Source organism: Musa acuminata, chromosome BXJ2-9 (assembly GCF_036884655.1).
Source record: "Musa acuminata AAA Group cultivar baxijiao chromosome BXJ2-9, Cavendish_Baxijiao_AAA, whole genome shotgun sequence".
NCBI lineage: Eukaryota > Viridiplantae > Streptophyta > Magnoliopsida > Zingiberales > Musaceae > Musa > Musa acuminata.
Window position 1 is genome coordinate 44,635,712 of NC_088346.1, and position 21,368 is coordinate 44,657,079.

Here is a 21,368-nt window from a genome sequence, read left to right on the forward strand (position 1 = left end):
CTTTTAAAAAAATCATATGACATAAATATATAATAAATAAAAATATAATCATATAAATGACATGAGGATATAAGAGTTAAGAATTTTTATTATATAGTGATAACCTTATCATTTTAGATAATAGCATAAAATATTTTAAGAATAAAAAAGGTTGTACTCGCATCCCTCGTATGCGGATGCTACCAGATACGGAGACGATACTAAGATCGTCGATTCACTGATCACGCGTGTTCAGATTTTTATATCTATTTTTGGATAAGAATTATGGCGGGCGAGCGTTGTACTTGAACGACTCCCAGCCACTCAATTCGACTCAACCAAGTCCACATCACGTCCTCTTCCCGTCCTTATCCTTTTCACTAGAAGCAGAGCGGTCACATGACTGGTTCAGCTTTTGCCACGCGGCACAATTTCGACCATGTTTTCTTCGTCTGCCGTGCTCCGTCGTCATTGGCGGACACTTGTCTGCGTCCGTCAGTATGTAGTATTTATAACCGCCATCTCCCGCCGCATCGATGGAAGCAGCAGTTCCTCTCATGGCATCTGCAACGGACTACGAAGTCGCTGCCTCGCAGCAACAGAGTGACATATTTCTCATCCTTTCTCTCATCACCGTCGTCTCTTCTGCTGCCGTCTTCTTATTGAGATGGACGAGGAGACAAGGCAGGCCACTCCTGCCCCCGGGACCCGTCGGCCTGCCGCTCCTCGGCAGCCTTCTCTCCCTCGAACCCGACCTGCACCGCTACTTCGCCCGCCTCGCCCGCGCCTACGGCCCCGACTTCAGCCTCCGTCTCGGGACCAGGCTCTACGTCGTCCTCTCCTCTCCGGCCGCCGTCCGGGAGGTGCTCAAGGACCACGATGTCATCTTCGCCAACCATGATCCCCCGGCCGCCACCACCGACGTCCCCGAAGCACAGCATGGTTTGCTCTGGAGCCCCCGTGGCACTCTCTGGAGCACGCTCCGCAAGGTGACCGTGCGGGAGTTCATCGGCGGCGGCGGCCGCAACGAGGCTGTCCGCTCGCTGCTGCGGCGCGAGGTGCGGCGAGCCATCGCTCGCCTTCGTGCCCGCGAGGGGGAGCCGGTGGAGGTGTGGGAGCTGGTCTTCTCGACGGCACTCAACGTGTTGACGAGCATACTGTGGGGGGGGCTGTCGGAAGACGTCGATGTGTCAATGAAGTTCCGGGCGGTGGTGGAGGGAGTCTTCGAGTTGCTGGCGGCGCCCAATGTGTCGGACTTCTTTCCGGCGCTGGCGGCGCTGGATTTGCAGGGGATGGGGAGACGGATGAAGCGGTTGTGGGATCGTTACGATGTGCTCTGGAAAAAGTTTGTGGAGGAGAGTGGGAGAAGGGGTGAAGAGGATGAGGGAAAGGGTGGTAAGGCCTTCTTGCAGGTGATGGTGGAGGTTTTAGAGAGAAGAGATCAGAAGGACCCACTCACCATGGATCATGTCAAGGCACTGTTTTTGGTATTGTTTCATCTTTCCACACCTGCAACTATTGGTAACACAAATATTCAAGCATTTTCCTTTCTGATCAACGTAGGGTAGCTCTTCTTTTCTTTTTCTTATTTTTCTGAGTCAATTTTCATTTTTATATTAACTTAAAATACTTAAATTAAAATTAATAATCATATATTTATTAGATCCTTAAAAAAAAAAAATAAGTATGCAAGATAAATCTTCGTCGTGAAGACCATCATTTAACTGAAGGGAAGTAATTTTCTTGAAATATATACCTGTTTCTACGAACAAATGCATGGATGATATCAATTAACTGAATCCACAGGAACTCATACTTGGTGGGACGGACACCACTTCGACTACGATAGAGTGGGCGATGGCGGAACTGATGCGCAACCCTGACATCATGAGGAAGATCCAAGACGAGCTCGACGCAGTGGTGGGGAAGGAAAGAGCAGTCGAAGAGTCGGACGTGCCCAAGCTGGAGTACCTTCGTGCAGTCACGAAAGAGACGCTCCGGTTACACCCAGTGGTTCCGCTCCTCGTTCCTCGCTCGCCGAGCTCACCTTGCACCGTGGGCGGATACACCATTCCCAAGGGCTCCAAGGTCTTCGTAAACGTTTGGATGATTCAAAGAGACGCCGCCATTTGGGGGGAGGATGCCGTGGAGTTCAGGCCGGAGAGGTTTCTGACAGCTGCAGATGACAAGTACGAGTTCCGTGGCACTAACTTCGCTTATCTGCCATTTGGATCAGGGAGGAGGATGTGTGTTGGAATCTCTCTAGCAGAAAAGACGGTGACGCACATGTTGGCTTCCTTCCTGCATTCCTTTCGCTGGCAACTTCCAGAGGGGGAGAAGCTTGAGCTCGGTGAGAGGTTTGGACTTGTGATGAGGAAGGCTGAACCACTTGTTCTTGTTCCAACCGCGAGATTTGATGATCCAGATCTCTATAGTTAACTCAAAGTGAGAAATATTCCATGGCTTGGAATATTCAGCGTTCGATGGCACATAAAATATTGTATCTCAGTCATTGAAATATTTTGGCTGTTGTCATGTGATCCCTTGCAAACATCTCAATTATTGTCATGGGTCAATCCGGTTCCTTCGATATTAAAATTTTTTTTCTTAAAAGGTAAAATATGTAACCATCTCAATATTTCACTTTTAACGCTTATACCTGACCTTAAAGGTACAATATTTAACCATCTCAATATCTCACTTTTAACGTTTTATCTACATGGGTGACAAGGGGAGACAATCCTGAATAGCCTACCTTGTATTTTTTTTCCACATGAGCAAATCCTTCCACGTATCTTTCACGTGGTGCTTATATACCGAATGATAGTTGCCCGCTAATATATTCTATATCATTTGTCCCTCCCCTCAGTATGCTTCAGAACTCTTGTTAAAGGGCCCAGAGTATGACATTTAATTCATTCGACACTCATTGCCATCCTACCTCTTCGTGGTGGCAAAATGACACACGTTAGTCGGGAAGAGGTTGGGTTTTCCCGACTCACATGTCTTGGGTACATTTCGCCTTGCACTACCGTGACAAATTTTTCTTGGTTCGAATTGGGTTTTCCTAACTCATACGTCTTTAGCATGTTGTGTCTTATGCTTCTGCCATACCGGATTTATTTTGGCATGGGTCGAGTTTTTTTAACACATGCCTCGGGACACCTCTGTTGTGATGGATTTCTCTTAGCACAGGTTAGGCTTTTCCAACTCACACGCTTTAGACGTATTTTATCCTATGCTTCTACTGTGATAGATTTCTCTTAGCGTGAGTCGGATTTTCTCAACTCACATGCCTTGGGAATATTTTTTCCTATATTTTTGTTATAACGGATTTCTCTTGGCATAGGTCGGGTCTTCTTGATTCACATGACTTAAACATATCTCGCCCTACTGTCACAAACTTAGTTTTGTCCAGGATACTACACCTCTACTGTGAAGAATTTTTATTAGTGTGGATCAGATTTTTCTAACTCACATACCTCGGGTATGTTTTACCTTATGATTCTATCATAGCAAATTTCTCTTGGCATGGGTTGGGTTTTTTTTAACTCCCATGCCTCGGACACATTTTTTGTCGCGCTTTCATCGTAGAGGGTTTCTTTTAGTATAGGTTGGGCTTTCTCCACTTACACACCTCGAGCATATTTTGCCCTGTGCCTTCACCGTGATATATTTCTCTTGGAGCGGGTCAGGTTTTCCCGACTTACACCCCTCGGACACATTTTGCCTTGAACTTTCACTATATTAGATTTCTATTGGCATGAGTCTGGTTTTCCCAACTCACATACCTCAAGCACAATTTACTCTATGCCTCCACCGTGGTGGTAATGCACAGGATATCATCCCTATCTACACAAGTATGCAGTTAACATGTACAACTTTTAAGTATAAACAGCTACGTATTATATATAAATCTGTGTATCTTCATGGATAACTAAATTAATTGATATTTATTTATTTATTATAAATATATCTCAAAAATAATATATTCTATAATTAAATTAACAATTCTTATCTGCTTTGGATAAGAGTATCTTGATAAACTTATATTCAAAATGTAAACGTGTAAGACAAAACATTATAACACTTATTGTAATACCGAGAAAATGTACTAAAATTTTAGTCTTTTACTCAATAATCTCAGTTTAAATCATTTAACGAGATTTCCTTTTGATAACATCTTTAATTAATTATTTTTATAAAAAAATCATATTTAGCTTAAGAAAATGATCATAATCTCTTAAAATCATGGTTTAGTTGTATTACTGTTGAATTCTTAGAATCTAAATCTCAAAAACTGACTGATTGCGTCATCTAATATTCTAATCCTAGGATCCTCTATTCCAAATGTCATTAAAGTCATTGTTTTGATACCATTAAATTATCACATCTTATATTTATAAAAATAATAAATCATCATTTTATTATTCATAATTTACATAATATATTTTTTTTTCATTCTTAAATTCAAATATCTATCTTTATAATAGTAAATATTTTATTTATTAGAAAAAAAAACTATAACTTCTTGGTAGGATCATAAGTGTGACGAAAAGTCTTTTACCCGAGCCTCAGATCTATTACAAAGTAGTACATTATTTTAAAAATAAATATAAGATAAAAACATATTAGCAACCACATTAATAAAAACCTTTAAAAAATTATAAAAATAATATTTAATATTTATGAAACATATATAAATATCACTAATTTAATACGAAATGATAATATATTGATTCATTATAAAATTAATGCATCAGAAAATTAATGATAATTCTTATGTAATAAATAAAATTATGTATCAATTACATGAAAATATATACATAATAGTTATATATCAAAGGTGTACTATGGTGCACTCTCTCAACAACGAATGAAGAGACATACTCTCTAGGATAGATTTCTCCTAACAGCAGATTAAGATAACATATATCGTACTTCCAACAATGGATATATCCCTCACTTGCTTAAGTAGGGATACATTCCTCCTAACAATGAATGGAGGAACCGTCTAACCATCACGTATGACAGCTTGTTAATTCCTGAAGAAAATCGTGCTATCTGTCCTCGATAGAAATACATAAATAACCATGATCATTCATTTATATTCATTCATTCATTCACGTATGCAACTAAGAAATAATATAATAAAATACTATGAGGAATCATGTTTAATATATGATTTACTAGACTATGTCTATTGGTGGCTTCGTATTATGATAGACTTGTAGCTCCTTTCACAAGTTGTACTTCCAATATGGACTGCTAGCATGATCACATATACTATACGGTAATAATTATATCAATATTAGAAACTAAAAAAAAGTTAGAAATCAATAATTATTTTTAAATTATACTTTTAGATAAAGCTTTTAAATTCATCAAATAATAAAGACATGAGACATCAATCTTTGAATAGTCCTCAATCATCCAAAACCCTAATTGGAATAGCCTAATTGACTTGAACCAAACTTAATTCATTTATGACCTAATAGAACTAATCTCAAATCCTTCTGGAACCGGTCTGGAATCACCTTATACTATTATAATTTATATTTGATTGATTTCAATTATGTTAAGTAGGTTTGAACTAGTAAAGCTGGTTTGAAATCACCCTAAATCTACTTAAGCCAATTAAACATGTCTTATTCAATCAATTAATGAGCTCAAACCAATGAAGAGAGAGAGAGTAAATTAGACTATGTCGTATAGTGTTAGTCCAACCCGAACTAACTCACTTGAGTCTTAGACGAGTCATGTATATTGCATATATTTATTCCAAGTAATAGGTTGAGCTGAGGTACAATGGGTTGGATAGAGGAGCGACAATGTATCTGACACTAATCGTATAGCTGGACGAGTCTAAATTCGTGAACTAGGTTGAGCCTCACAAGTTGGCTCAAGCCTAACCATTGAACTGGGCCATGCTTGGCTTGCAGATTAGGTCATGGCTAGATATATGAGTTGGAGTTGTGTCTGACCATATGGATTGGGTCGTAACTAGCCACATGTGCTAGATCATGTTTGACCATATGGCTTGTGTCATACCTTGCTGTATGGGTTGGGTCATACATGGTCATATGAGCTAAGTTATGTCTGACCACATGAGTTAGGTCATGCCTTGTCACATAAACTAGGTCATACATGATCACATGGATTGGATCGTACATGGCCATATGGACTAGGTCGTACATGGCCATAAGAGTTAGATCGACTCGGTTTGGCATATTAACTTGACCCATGTCAAACCTTGATTAGACTTTTCTTAATAAATTAAATTTTAATATTTTAAATTATTAAGGAGTAACTTAAATCCATAAATTAAAGAAATTTAAATTCATGATCTTAAATTTAAAACTAGTTAAATCATATAAATTCACATATAATTCTTGAAACATAGATATATCTAATTAAATAAATTAAAAAATATTATATTAATACAAAAATAAAAAATTTAATAATTAAATTAATTTTAAAATTTACTTAAGCTTAAAAGATTATTATAAGTCAAATAATCATTCTAATATCACAAATCAATTATCATTATTTATTAATCAGAATATTTTGAAATTAAAATATTATTGTGCATCGTAAAGTTATAACAATCTAAATATCAAAAATTTCAAAACATGAATTTAAAGTGATTAGAAAAAAAAATAAAAGATGCTTTCTTCGAGGAATACTCTCCTCCATCCTTTTCGTTGGGTGAGGACCCTCCTTTGTATAGGAGAAAATGAATTCTCCTCAAAAGGTAAATATTAATTTAATTTTTATTTTTTAATTTATTTTTATTTTACTTTCACACACAAATATAAAAATAAAATATAAATTATTTACTTCCTAAAAGTCATATCACTCGTTAAGAAATAAATCAATTAATAATTTAATTGATTGATAAAATTTCTAACTTGTTCTCATGATTAAGAAAATCAATCTTAATCATTTCCTTAATCATACTATACAAACAATAAAATTAATAATTTAAATAATATAATATATTATTTATAGTAATTAATTTACGTTAAGAGAGAAAATGATTGATGATTACACTTGTCAACATAGGAAAGCCAAAGAACACCCAATTCTACAAAAGGCTTTGCAGGATGATAGTATATGAGTTGCAACTACAGATTCTTCTGGACATAGGATGCCAGCAGTAGGTTGTAACCCTCAGAAGGTTTTTGAAACAGGTGATTCATTTTTAGCTGAAAATTTGTCATTTACAAGGGCAAGAACTTCTTTAGAAGGATCTGCTCCTGTAAGCCACATGTTACAATGCACGATACATTGTGTGTGATAGGATATTATTTCAAGATAGTCTCCCTGACTAGTTTATTTTTTGTTATATTTGGGTATCTTGATTATTTTTCTTTAATTAGGCATCATTAATGTTCAATGATGCATCTAGAATCTGATCTAGCCATTTATCTACATTTTGATTGGAAAAATCCTTTTTCCTGACTAGTTTATTTTTTTGTTATATTTGATTATCTTGATTATTATTATTTAATTAAGCATCATTAATGTTCAATTCTGTATCTGATCTGATCTAGCCATTCACCTACTTTTTGATTGGACAAATCTTTTTTCCTGGCTAATTTGTTTTTTTGTTATATTTGGTTATCTTGTTTATTTTACTTTAATTAAGCATCATTAATGTTCAATGTTGTATCTGATCTGATCTAGCCATTCATCTACTTTTTGATTGGACAAATTTTTTTCCTAACTAGTTTGTTTTTTTGTTATATTTGGTTATCTTGATTATTTTTCTTTAATTAGGTATCATTAATGTTCAATGTTGTATCTGATTTGATCTACCCATTCACCTATTTTTTGATTGGACAAATCTTTTTTCCTGACTAGTTTATTTTTTTTGTTATATTTGATTATCTTGATTATTTTTCTTTAATTAGGCATCATTAATGTTCAATGCTGTATCTAAGATCTGATCTAGCTATTCACCTAGTTTTTGATTGGGCAAATCTTTTTCCTTTCGGGTCTACAATTTGATGAAATGTGAATTGGACTATACACATTTTGCAGAACTGCCCGCTTGCGGACGACACGAGCACTAACAAAACGATTACAAATAGTAGTGTGATGAACCTAACCACTGTTGGGCTGGCAGCCCGTAAATTCAGTCCATAGTGGGTTTGGGCAGCCCACAGCCCACACCCTCTCTTAACCTAATCCTAATTAATATTAGGGGGGTGGTGATTGCATTTTGGAGGCAGAAAAGGCATAAATAAGACAGCAAAGGAAAACAAGGTAGAAAAGGAGGAGAAAGAAAGGAAAGAAGACAAGGACAACGCAGAGAGACTATTCCCAATCATCTATCTCAGGTTAGATTAAATCTACAGTAGACTCTTGCTATGATTATTTGGGGAGGTTTTAGATATCGTGGGCAGTGACGTGATTCTTGTATCCCAGTTATTCTCTTGAGATTGTTATTAGGGTTTAGGGCAAGAGGTTGAGATTTGTATATTCATTATTCTCATAGCGGATTATCTCTAGTTTGTCCCGTGGTTTTTACCCTTCACATTGAAGGGGTTTTCCACGTATATCTTGGTGTTCTGTTTGATTGTGCTTCTATTTAATTCTGTTGCATATCATGACCTTATTAATATACAAAGGTTATATCCCATCAACCACGACTCCTAGGTATCGGTTATCCATATCCAACAAAAGACAACAGTCTCCTCCTCTGTAAGGGGAAGGAGAGGGAGAGGAACGAGATGGAGGGAGGAGCGGCGGAGGAGAAGAAAGGGGAGGGAGAGGAGGGCACACGTCCGGTGAGCTCAAGGGCGCTTAGCTTCTCGATTCTGCATTTGTTCACGCGGCTGTAGTGACGCGCACTCATCCATGGTTCACCTACTCTCTGCTGGCCCAAGCCAAGTTGGGCTGGAGAGTTGTGGCAGAGGAGGAGCACCCAAAGAGAGAAAGAGAGGACAATGGAACGGGTGGTGGCCATGGCTTTGTGTTCTGCAGAAGGAACGAGGCGAGAGTGATGAAGGGGAGTGTAGAAGTGGGAGGATATTTATAATGGGTTCATTCGAGAGTTGTGTGGAGTTGGGTTGCATGGTCACGAGATTTCCCATCGCCTCTCGTGTCACCGCATGCATACGATTGGTTTGATGGGGAAGCGCAGATGCTTGGGTTTGGTAGGAACGAGACGATTTCGGTTGGGAGCCCAACTGCATGCTGCGAAGAACATGTGCAGCGGAACGGGACGGTTGCCGCTGGGAACCCAACTAACTGCTTGCTGCGAAGAACCCTTCTCTCCTCCTCCCTCCCCCCTACCGATATCGCTGACGACGTCCCCCCGGTTTCCCCTCCCCCCTCGTCGCCTCTCGTTCAGCTGGAGGCTGCATCCAAGCCCGCTCCCCCCTCCTTCTCCCAGTCCCTCCTCACCGCCCCGCGGCCGCAGGCCTCGCCTCACCTCCCCGATGGCTCCCAGTGGCGCTACAGCGAGTTCCTTAATGCCGTCAAGAGGGGCAAGGTCGAGTGCGTCCGGTTCAGCAAGGATGGCGGCGTGCTCCAGCTCACGACCGTCGATTGTCGCTGGGCTGTCGTTGTCGTCCCCAACGACCCTGACCCAATCGACGTCCTGGCATGAACGACGTGGAGATCTCCGTCTCGGAAGGGGACGGCGGCAATGACCTATTCCGACGTCACTTTCGCCGATGCTGCGGGGGCCAACCAGGCCAAGCTCGAGCTGCAAGAAGTGGTGGACATCCCAAAGAATGTTGAGAATTGATTCATAGTAGCTATCTAGATAGTTATTATGTTCTAGGTAGTTACCCTGTTCTAAGTAGTTATAGGCATGTTTTAAGGAGTGACCCATGATCTAGAAGTTATAGGATAGTTCCTATACTTAACTCAATCATGGGTGACATGGATAGTTACCACTAGGTCCTATAAATAAGACCATAGTTCATAAAGCAAAATAGAGTGTGTGCACTTGGGAATATCTTATAAATTTTCTTGTCAATCCTTTTGTTTTAATACTACAACGGTTTTCTTGATTGAAAGGATTTTTTTTAATTGCATCATAGTATTTTGTTTTTATCGTTTCCTTGCTCCTCCATCCCCAATATTTGTGGTATCAGAGCTAAGTTTCTATCAAAACTGGATATTATAACTTTCAATGACAATTCTATGTCGCAACCCCATGAATTTTGGAGTATCAAGATGAAGACTCTATTCAAGTCTCAAGATTTTTGGACTTAACAAAGAATGGATACGCATATCCAGATAAAGAAATCAGGATGAGGGAGAATAGAAAGAATGATTCAAAAGCATTCTTCATTCAACAAGATGTACATGAGACAATCTTCTCAAGAATTACACTAGTGACAACTTTAAAGCAAGCTTCGTTGATACTTCAAAATGAATTTCAAGGCTCATCAAGGGTGATTAGGGTAAAACTTCAAACTCTTCATCATGAGTTTGAAATTTTATTCATGAAAAGCAATGAAGCAGTGCAAGATTTTCTTTCTCGATGGACTAAAATTATTAGTCAAATAAAATCTTATGGTGAATATTTTTCTGATCATATAATTGTTGCAAAAGTTTTAAAAAGTTTAACTCCGAAATTTGATCATGTTGTTACCGCAATTGAGGAGTCAAAAGATTTATCTATATTTTTATTTGATGAACTAATAGGTTCCTTGCAATCACATAAAGCAAGGTTGAACAGGTCACTTGAAAAAAGTGAAGAAAAGGTATTTCAGATTAAGAGGGAGTCTTCTACTTCAAAAGAAGACAAAAAATCATTAGGAAGAGGACATGACAGAGGAGGATTTTGTGGTAGAGGAAATTGAAAAGGAAGAGGAAGAGGATACTTTGATGGGCATGATAAACAAAGGCAATCAAATTATGATCAAAAAGTTACAAGAGTGGAATTCAATGTCACTATTATAAAAAGTTTAATCATATGAAGGCAGATTATTGGAAAAGAGAAAAGTAAGCAAGCTATATGGAGGAAAATAGTAAATTATTTATGACTAATTCACAAGTTAATGATATCTCAAATGATATTTAGTCTCTAGATAGTGGATGTTCTAATCATATGTCAGACATAATATCAATGTTTAAAGATATTGATGAAACTCATAAGTTGAAAGTTAGATTTGGAGATAAAAAACAAATCTAAGTAGAAGGAAAAGGAACAATTGAGGTAAAGACAAATCAAGGGAAGGTAAAATATCTTGATAATGTTTTCTTTGTTCCTACTTTATCACATAACTTATTGAGTATTGGACAATTGATAGATGATAGATATTCAGTTATATTTGATGATGGTTCATGCACTATTAAAGATAAAAAAATTTGGTTCGATTATGGTAAATATTTGCATAACGCAAAACAAGATGTTTCCACTCGATGTTTCAAATATTGAAAAGCATGCTCTTATCGCAACTCAAAAAAATGAGTCTATTTTATGACATTTAAGATATGAACACCTTAACATTAAGGGTTTAAGGTTGTTAAATAAATAATAATAATTTTTGAATTGCCTAAAATTAATACACTTGATGTTTGTGAATGTTGCATTTATGACGAACAAAATAAAAAACCATTTCCTGTTGGAAAAGCATGGAGAGCATCTAATTGTCTTGAATTAATTCATGCTGACATATATGGACCTATGAATACAAAATTATTCGGTGGAAATCAATATTTTCTATTGTTTACCGATGATTATAGCCATATGAGTTGGGTATATTTTCTGAAACTGAAATATAAAATATTTGATGATTTTTAAAAATTCAATGCAATTATAGAAAGACAGAGTGGTAGATACATAAAGACATTTCGGACAGATAGATGTGGTGAATTTTTATCTAATGAGTTTAATTCTTTTTGTAAAGAAAATTATATTTGTAGAGAATTGACATCACCATATACATCGTAGCAAAATGGTGTAGCTGAATGTAAGAATCGAACTATAGTTGAAATGACAATAAGTTTGCTTAAAGGAAAACACATTCCAAATCAGTTTTGGGCAGAAGCAGTTACAACAACAGTTTATTTGTTAAATATTTCACCAACAAAGACTGTTATTAATCAAACTCCTTTTGAAGCTTGGTATGGTATGAAACCAAGTGTAAGTCACCTAAGAATTTTTTGTTGTATTGCTTATGCTTTGGTGAATTCACAAAACCATCACAAGCTTGATGAAAAATCTGAAAAATACATCTTAATTGGTTATTCCTTACAATTCAAAGCATATCGATTATATAATCTTGTTAGTGGCAAAATTATTATTAATAGAAATATTGTGTTCGATGAAAGGAAAAGTTAAAATTGAGAGATTGATAAAAGTGAAACACAAATTCAGATTCCAGCAGAACTAGATACTCCACAGAATCAAATGATAGAGCCTACTTAAATAAGTTCATCATCAACCTCACCCAATAGTAGTTCAAATTCTGATTCTTCAGATGAAACCCTCCAAGAAATTTCAGATCACTAATAGAAATTTATGACTCAACATTTACTTTGTTTATTTCAGATCCTTTAACTTTTGAAGAAGCAGTTGAAAAAGAGGAATGACGAAAAGCAATGAAAGAGGAAATCAAATCAATTGAAAAGAATGAAACTTGGAAACTAATAGATCTACCGAAAGAAAAGAAAGTTATTGGATTAAAAAAGGTGTTCAAAACAAAGTTTAATGCAGATTAAAGTATCGAAAAGTATAGGCTCGGCTTGTAGCAAAAGGATATTTACATCAATAAGGTATTGATTTTGATGATACTTTTTCTTCAGTTGATAGATTCGAAACTATGAAAACTTTCTAGGCTTTAGCTGCTCACATGAGTTGGCATGTTTATCAATTTAATATGAAATCTAAGTTTTTAAATGGTGATTTATAGGAAGAGGTTTTTGTTACTCAACCTGAAGATTTTTTGGTTAAAGGACATGAAGAAAAGATGTATAAGCTAAATAAAGTTCTTTATGGGCTTAAACAAGCTCCAAGGGTATAGTAAAATTGATTATTATTTTCATCAAAATAGATTTAAGATGAGTAATAATGAACCTACTCTTTCTCTTTATCTGAAGAAAGAAGATGAACATAATATTCTAATGGTTTACCTTTATGTTGATGATATTATATATATGAGTTCATCTAACTCTTTTGTAACATAATTTATAAAATACATGATGAATAAGTTTAAAATGTCAGATCTAGGCCTATTGCACTATTTTCTTGGGTTGGAAGTGAAGCAAGGATCAGATGATATTTTTATTTCATAAAGAAAGTATGCAATTAATCTATTCAAAAAATCTAATATGATTAATTGCAAACCTATAGCAACACCCATGAATATAAATGAGAAATTGAAACTTAAAGATGATACATGTTTGACAAATGTAAGATACTACAAAAGTTTGGTTAGAGGTTTGATTTATTTAACTCATACTCGATCAGATATTACATTCCCTGTTGGTGTAGTATCCAGGTTTATGCATAGCCTAAGCAAACATCATCTCGGAGTTGTTAAAAGAATTCTACATTATATCGGTGGAACTATAGATTATAGTATTTGGTATTCTCATAATTTTAAATGTAAATTATTTGGTTTCACTGATAATGATTAGGCAGAAGCTTTAGATGATAGAAAGAGTACTTTAGGTAATATTTTTAGTCTTGGATCAAGAGCTATATCTTGGAGTTCAAAAAAGCAAGCAACAACTGCGTTATCGACATCAGAAGCAGAATATGTAATTGTAATATCAGCAGCTTGTCAAGCAATATAGCTTAGAAGACTTCTTAAAGATCTTCATCAAGAATAAAAATAAGCAACGAAAATATTTTGTGACAACAAAGCCACAATTGCAATAACGAAGAATCCAACATTTCATGAAAGAACGAAGCATATAAAGATGCGCTATCATTTCATCCGAGATACTATAGCAAGTGGAACAGATGAACAAGTTATAGATATCCTCACCAAGTCGCTTCCAATTCAAAAACATGTTTATTTCATATCGCAAATCGGTGTATGTAACTATAAATCAAGATGGAGTATTTAGAATTGATTCATAGTAGTTATCTAGATAGTTATCATGTTCTAGATAGTTATAGATATGTTTTAAGAAATGACCCATTATCTAGAAGTTATAGAGTAGTTCATACACCAAACTCAGTCATGGATGACATGTATAGTTACCACTAGGTCCTATAAATAGGATCATAATTCATGAATCAAGATAGAGTGTGTTTACTTGTAAATATCTTATAAGTATTTTTGTCAATCTTATTTTTTAAATATTATATATTTTTTTTATCAAAATAATTTTTTTTAATTATATCATAATATTTTGTTTTTATCGTTTATTTATTTTTTCATCCCTGGTAAAGAATCCGGACAAGTACACGACTTTGGGGGCGAAAATCCACAAGGGTTGCCTCTTGGCGGGCCCACCCGGCACCGACAAAGCGCTGCTGGCCCGAGCGATAGTGGGAGAGTCGTGCCTTCTTGTCGTGCGCGGCGTCCGAGTTCCTGAGCTGTTCGTGGGTGTTGGGGCGTCGAGGGTCCGGGATTTGTTCGAGAAGGCGACGGCTAAGGCAGAGAGGGGCCGGGCTTGCGGTGGCAATGACGAGAGGGAGCAGACCATCAATCAGCTCTTAACAGAGATGGATGGGTTTTCAGGGAACAGTGGGGTGATTGTTTTGGCAGCGACCAACAGGCCGGACGTGCTTGATTCGGTACTGCTACGGCCTGGAAGGTTCGATCGGCAGGTCACAGTGGATAGGCCTGATGTAGCTGGGCAGGGTGAAGATCCTACAGGTTAGTTGCCAGAATGTGGATACAATGAATCTTTATTATGGGCATTGTTTTAATGGTTTTTGATAATTTTGTACATGTTCTGCAGAATATTAGTTCACAGCTAGATGTTGTTTTGATGCTTTGTTAACGATGGTGTTCATGTTTTTGATAAATTTGCACATGTTTTACAAAATAATTAGTTCTTAGCGTAAGAAATGACTTAAACCAGTTTGTGTTTCTAAATCGTTATAATAGAAACACAATAAAAACTTATGCGGAATCAAAATAGCGTACCTCCGACCATTGTCGTCAAGAATTTCTGTAGAGGTTTCTTCTTGAACTTTGATATTTCTTGGCTCAAAACTCTCGCTTTATATGATGTAGAAAAGTCTTTCGTTTCAAATGAGATGATTGAGTCCAGGAACTAAAATCCTCATATATATAGATGTTCTCCCATCAAGAACATTTATTATTACCAAATCATAACGTTCAAGAATTAATTCAGATTTATAACGTTTGGACCATAATGAAAAACTTTAATAATATTAAATATTTAATTTAATTATGAATCTTAATGAGAACGATTATATTATTATTAAATTAGATATTTAATAATAACTGTTAACTAAGTTGTTTCCATATCATAAAAGTTTGACTCAACTGAGCTTAAAAATGAACATCTCGAGGAAGAAAAAAGTATATTTTTTGATGAAATCTTGCTTGCTTTTGGGATTCTATCATTTATTATTCCTTCATGTGCTGGTTCCTAACTAATTCAGTCCATGAAATGGGAGGCTGATCTGAAGTAAATATGCAGCAATTGAGATTGTTAAGATTGTAAGCGATCATCATGATGAAGCTTCAGCTACCAGTGCTGCTTGATAGAAGATAAGATTTCCCCAACTTGATAGAGGATAAGATTTCCCCAATTATATGAGGAAATCTCTCTATTCTGTTTATTCTGTTGAGGGAAATCCTTTCTCCTAATCTGTATAAATAGGAGAGGGAATATGTTAATAGATTCAAGCTAAAGCTATTTCATTTCTACAATAAAGCTTCTTCAATTATTGTTCTTATCTTCTATTATTTCTATCATGGTATCAGAGCCGCTTGCCTAGAGCAAGCTCTCTTCTCGCTGCCAATTCATCATTGGTGTTGCTACTCTGCGCCATCGTCCGTTCCTTTCCGCTACGGCATCTCTAGTGCTGCTCATCAGCACTGTCCCACCTTTCTTCCTCGTTGTAGCTATTTTCCTTCCTCTTTTGCTACAGCTTCCTCCTCTGTTGCAGTTTCCTCCTTTGCTATAGTAGCAACACTGCAACATTGCTGTAGATTTCTTCTCTACCGTCGCAGCCGTCGTAATCGCAACCACGACCAACGTCGTTGAGAAAAGCGAAGCTTCGCTCTTGCCTTCGGCCAGCGACCAACGTTGCTGAGAAAAGTAAAGCTTCACCCTTCGGCCAGTGACCAACGCCGTTGCATTCCTAAGAGGCTCCGTGGTCAATCCTCATCTTCCTCACCGCGGTAGTCTTTGCTGATCTATCAACATTCGGCAGACTTAAGGAGAATGAAGGGAACGCATGTGCCATCACAACAACAGCAATCGCAGCAGCAGCAGCAGCGATCTACACTTATTTTACTCATGAAGCCTCTTGCTTGTAAATAATTCTTTGCATCAATCCAAGATTGGTATCCTTGTCAGGAGCACCATCTTGCGTTGAGTTAGCTACTGTGATTCACCTTCTCAATGCCATTGAACTTCTGGAATGCAGGAAGTTTTCACCCCAACTTGGAGTAATTCTCTGATAGATGAGGTCGCCTTTGGGATTGTACCGTCTTCTCCATCAACCCTGCCGCCTACTCCACTGAGTAGCAAAGGTACAGCACCATGTACTGCCTGCTTCGTTCCTTGGTCGTGCACTCTTGCATGACCCGAAGTCCTTCACTTACGGCTATCTTGATGAGAAACTTGTTGACACCGGTCTTACGAAGTTTCTTGGCCTCTGCCCTTCAGCCTTGTCTCGGTACTTGGAGATTGCCTCTGCATGCTCCACCTCCTCGGCCCCTTTTACGACCAAGCGCTCTCCCTCCATGAGAGCAAGGGATCAATGACTTACACGGAAGTCCCGCCTCTGCGGTACCATGGCGCTGGCATGCCCATGGCCCTACTATCCGTCGCCTCGCCTCTGTATCCCTTTTCCTACATGATCAGTAGAAATGTCTCTGTGGCACTCCTCTAAGTCCACCTCCATTCTGACTGATGCTTGATTTTGGGTAGCTAAGTCCCTCTGGACTCGTCGTCGCTTCCTCGCCCCTTTCGACCCCCTGCTTCAACACCTCTGTGTTCTCCAAGCAGTCTGTTTGGTCGATGGAAAGACAGACTGCAACTCCCATGCATGGCCTCTGCCATCACGTTGTAGAGTTTGCACCGATTCTGTTCTCCTTAGCTTCCTTGGTAGCAACGTTCGCTTACTCGACCTTGTCAATCCAAGATTGGTATCCTTGTCAGGAGCACCATCTTGCGGGGGCATGATAGAAGATAAGATTTTCCTAACTATATGAGGAAATTTCTCTATTCTGTTGAGGAAAATCTTCTATTCTGTTAGGGAAATCCTTCCTCCTAATTCCTATAAATAGGAGAGGGAACATGTTAATAGATTAAAGCTAAAGCATTTTCATTTCTACAATAAAGCTTCTTCAATTATTGTTCTTATCTTCTATTATTTCTATCATGGTATCAGAGCCGCTTGCCTAGAGCAAGCTCTCTTCTCGCTGCCAATTCATCATTGGTGTTGCCACTTTGCGCCAACGTACGTTCCCTTCCGCTACGGCATCTCTAGTGTTGCGCTCATCAACACTGCCCCACCTTTCTTCCTCGTTGTAGTTATTTTCCTTCCTCTTCTGCTACAGCTTCCTCCTCTGTTGCAGTTTCCTCCTTTGCTGTAGTAGCATCACTGCAACATTGCTGTAGATTTCTTCTCTATCGTCGCAGCCGTCGTAATCGCAACCACGACCAACGTCGTTGAGAAAAGCGAAGCTTCGCTCTTGCCTTCAGCCAGCGACCAACGTCGCTGAGGAAAGTGAAGCTTCATCCTTCGGCTAGCGATCAATGCCGTTGCAATCCTAAGAGGCTCCGTGGTCAATCCTCATCTTCCTCACCGCGGTAGTCTTCGCTGATCTGTCAACATTCGGCAGACTTAAGGAGAATGAAGGGAACACCTGTGCCATCACAGCAACAGCAATCACAGCAGCAGCAGCGATCTACACTTATCTTACTCATGAAGCCTCTCGCTTGTAAACCATTCTTTGCATCGATCCAAGATTGGTATCCTTGTTAGGAGCACCATCTTGCGGGGGCATGATAGAAGATAAGATTTCCCCAACTTGATAGAGGATAAGATTTCCCCAATTATATGAGGAAATCTCTCTATTCTGTTTATTCTGTTGAGGGAAATCCTTTCTCCTAATCTGTATAAATAGGAGAGGGAATATGTTAATAGATTCAAAAGCTAAAGCTATTTCATTTCTACAATAAAGCTTCTTCAATTATTGTTCTTATCTTCTATTATTTCTATCACGTGTTTGATGTGAAACTTAAGAATACTTGCTTTCATGCTGTCCTCAAACATAAATTTTTTGAAGAAAATAATAAAAAATAAGAATAATTACTAAAGAAATTTTATTGAAGAAGTAGAAACTTTATTGAAGAAATCTTATCTACTGCTTACGGAGGTTTAGACTTGAGAAGTAGTTAGTAATAATAATCAAGCAAAGCATGAAATAAATTAAGGAACATGTGCACATTACGTAAGATAAAGTGAGAATCATACAGGATTAGTAGGAGATTACTTGAAGAGTCTCACCCAAATAATCTTTAAAAAAAATCATATGACATAAATATATAATAAATAAAAATATAATCATATAAATGACATGAGGATATAAGTTAAGAATTTTTATTATATAGTGATTACCTTATCATTTTAGATAATAGCATAAAATATTTTAAGAATAAAAAAGATTGTACTCGCATCCCTCGTATGCGGATGCTACCAGATACGGAGAGAATACTAAGATCGTCGATTCACTGATCACGCGTGTTCAGATTTTTATATCTATTTTTGGATAAGAATTATGGCGGGCGAGCGTTGTACTTGAACGACTCCCAGCCACTCAATTCGACTCAACCAAGTCCACATCACGTCCTCTTCCCGTCCTTATCCTTTTCACTAGAAGCAGAGCGGTCACATGACTGGTTCAGCTTTTGCCACGCGGCACAATTTCGACCATGTTTTCTTCTTCTGCCGTGCTCTATGGCGGCCACTTGTCTGCGTCCATCAGTATGTAGTATTTATAACCGCCATCTCCCGCCGCACCGATGGAAGCAGCAGTTCCTCTCATGGCATCTGCAACGGACTACGAAGTCGCTGCCTCGCAGCAACAGAGTGACATATTTCTCATCCTTTCTCTCATCACCGTCGTCTCTTCTGCCGTCTTCTTATTGAGATGGACGAGGAGACAAGGCAGGCCACCCCTGCCCCCGGGACCCGTCGGCCTGCCGCTCCTCGGCAGCCTTCTCTCCCTCGAACCCGACCTGCATCGCTACTTCGCCCGCCTCGCCCGCGCCTACGGCCCCGACTTCAGCCTCCGTCTCGGGACCAGGCTCTACGTCGTCCTCTCCTCTCCGGCCGCCGTCCGGGAGGTGCTCAAGGACCACGATGTCATCTTCGCCAACCATGATCCCCCGGCCGCCACCACCGCCGTCCCCGAAGCACAGCATGGTTTGCTCTGGATTCCCCATGGCACTCTCTGGCGCACGCTCCGCAAGGTGACCGTGCGGGAGTTCATCGGCGGCGGCGGCCGCAACGAGGCTGTCCGCTCGCTGCTGCGGCGCAAGGTGCGGCGAGCCATCGCTCGCCTTCGTGCCCGCGAGGGGGAGCCGGTGGAGGTGTGGGAGCTGGTCTTCTCGACGGCACTCAACATGTTGACGAGCATGCTGTGGGGGGGGCTGTCGGAAGACGGCGATGTGTCAATGAAGTTCCGGGCGGTGGTGGAGGGAGTCTTCGAGTTGCTGGCGGCGCCCAATGTGTCGGACTTCTTTCCGGTGCTGGCGGCGCTGGATTTGCAGGGGATGGGGAGACGGATGAAGCGGTTGTGGGATCGTTACGATGTGCTCTGGAAAAAGTTTGTGGAGGAGAGTGGGAGAAGGGGTGAAGAGGATGAGGGAAAGGGTGGTAAGGCCTTCTTGCAGGTGATGGTGGAGGTTTTAGAGAGAAGAGATCAGAAGGACCCACTCACCATGGATCATGTCAAGGCACTGTTTTTGGTATTGTTTCATCTTTCCACACCTGCAACTATTGGTAACACAAATATTCAAGCATTTTCCTTTCTGATCAACGTAGGGTAGCTCTTCTTTTCTTTTTCTTGTTTTTCTGAGTCAATTTTTATTATTATATTAACTTAAAATACTTAAATTAAAATTAATAATCATATATTTATTAGATCCTTAAAAAAAAAAAAAAGTATGCAAGATAAATCTTCGTCGTGAAGAGCATGAATGATGTAGCTGTAAGGGAAGTAATTTTCTTGAAATATATACCTGTTTCTACGAACAAATGCATGGATGATATCAATTAACTGAATCCACAGGAACTCATACTTGGAGGGACGGACACCACTCCGACTACGATAGAGTGGGCGATGGCGGAACTGATGCGCAACCCTGACATCATGAGGAAGATCCAAGACGAGCTCGACGCAGTGGTGGGGAAGGAAAGAGCAGTCGAAGAGTCGGACGTGCCCAAGCTGGTGTACCTTCGTGCAGTCACGAAAGAGACGCTCCGGTTACACCCTGTGGCTCCGCTCCTCGTTCCTCACTCGCCGAGCTCACCTTGCACCGTGGGCGGATACACCATTCCCAAGGGCTCCAAGGTCTTCGTAAACGTTTGGATGATTCAAAGAGACGCCGCCATTTGGGGGGAGGATGCCGTGGAGTTCAGGCCGGAGAGGTTTCTGACAGCAGCAGATGACAAGTACGAGTTCCGTGGCACTAACTTCGCTTATCTGCCATTTGGATCAGGGAGGAGGATGTGTGCTGGGATCTCTCTAGCAGAAAAGATGGTGACGCACATGTTGGCTTCCTTCCTGCATTCCTTTCGCTGGCAACTTCCAGAGGGGGAGAAGCTTGAGCTCGGTGAGAGGTTTGGAATTGTGATGAGGAAGGCTGAACCACTTGTTCTTGTTCCAACCGCGAGATTTGATGATCCAGATCTCTATAGTTAACTCAAAGTGAGAAATATTCCATGGCTTGGAATATTCAGCGTTCGATGGCACATAAAATATTGTATCTCAGTCAAGAAATATTTTGGCTGTTGTCATGTGATCCCTTGCAATCTTCTCAATTATTGTCATGGGTCAATCTGGTTCCTTCGATATTAAAAAAAAGTTTCTTAAAAGTTACAATATGTAACCATCTCACCTTAAAGGTACAATATGTAACCATCTTAATATCTTACTTTGAACGTTTTATCCACATACATAATCCCGAATAGTTTACCTTGTACTTTTATCCACACGAGCAAATCCTTCCACCGTGGTGCTTATATACCG

General features: G+C 39.1%; 3 protein-coding genes across 3 annotated transcripts; all 3 read left to right on the plus strand.

Moving 5' to 3' along the window:
- The first annotated feature begins 499 nt into the window (after positions 1 to 499).
- On the plus strand, positions 500 to 2,532 carry LOC135623567 (geraniol 8-hydroxylase-like). The gene is made up of 2 exons (XM_065126693.1): positions 500 to 1,466; positions 1,786 to 2,532. Exons 1-2 carry the CDS (start codon positions 516 to 518, stop codon positions 2,416 to 2,418), a joined length of 1,584 nt encoding a protein of 527 aa, XP_064982765.1. The 5' UTR covers positions 500 to 515; the 3' UTR covers positions 2,419 to 2,532.
- A 6,598-nt stretch (positions 2,533 to 9,130) lies between these two features.
- Positions 9,131 to 14,873, plus strand: LOC135622073 (ATP-dependent zinc metalloprotease FTSH, chloroplastic-like). The gene is made up of 4 exons (XM_065123710.1): positions 9,131 to 9,592; positions 12,861 to 12,965; positions 14,351 to 14,780; positions 14,866 to 14,873. Exons 1-4 carry the CDS (start codon positions 9,131 to 9,133, stop codon positions 14,871 to 14,873), a joined length of 1,005 nt encoding a protein of 334 aa, XP_064979782.1.
- Positions 14,874 to 19,090: 4,217 nt separating this feature from the next.
- Positions 19,091 to 21,138, plus strand: LOC135623568 (geraniol 8-hydroxylase-like). The gene is made up of 2 exons (XM_065126694.1): positions 19,091 to 20,085; positions 20,409 to 21,138. The coding sequence occupies exons 1-2, from the start codon at positions 19,138 to 19,140 to the stop codon at positions 21,039 to 21,041; spliced, it is 1,581 nt and encodes a 526-aa protein (XP_064982766.1). The 5' UTR covers positions 19,091 to 19,137; the 3' UTR covers positions 21,042 to 21,138.
- Positions 21,139 to 21,368: the final 230 nt, after the last annotated feature.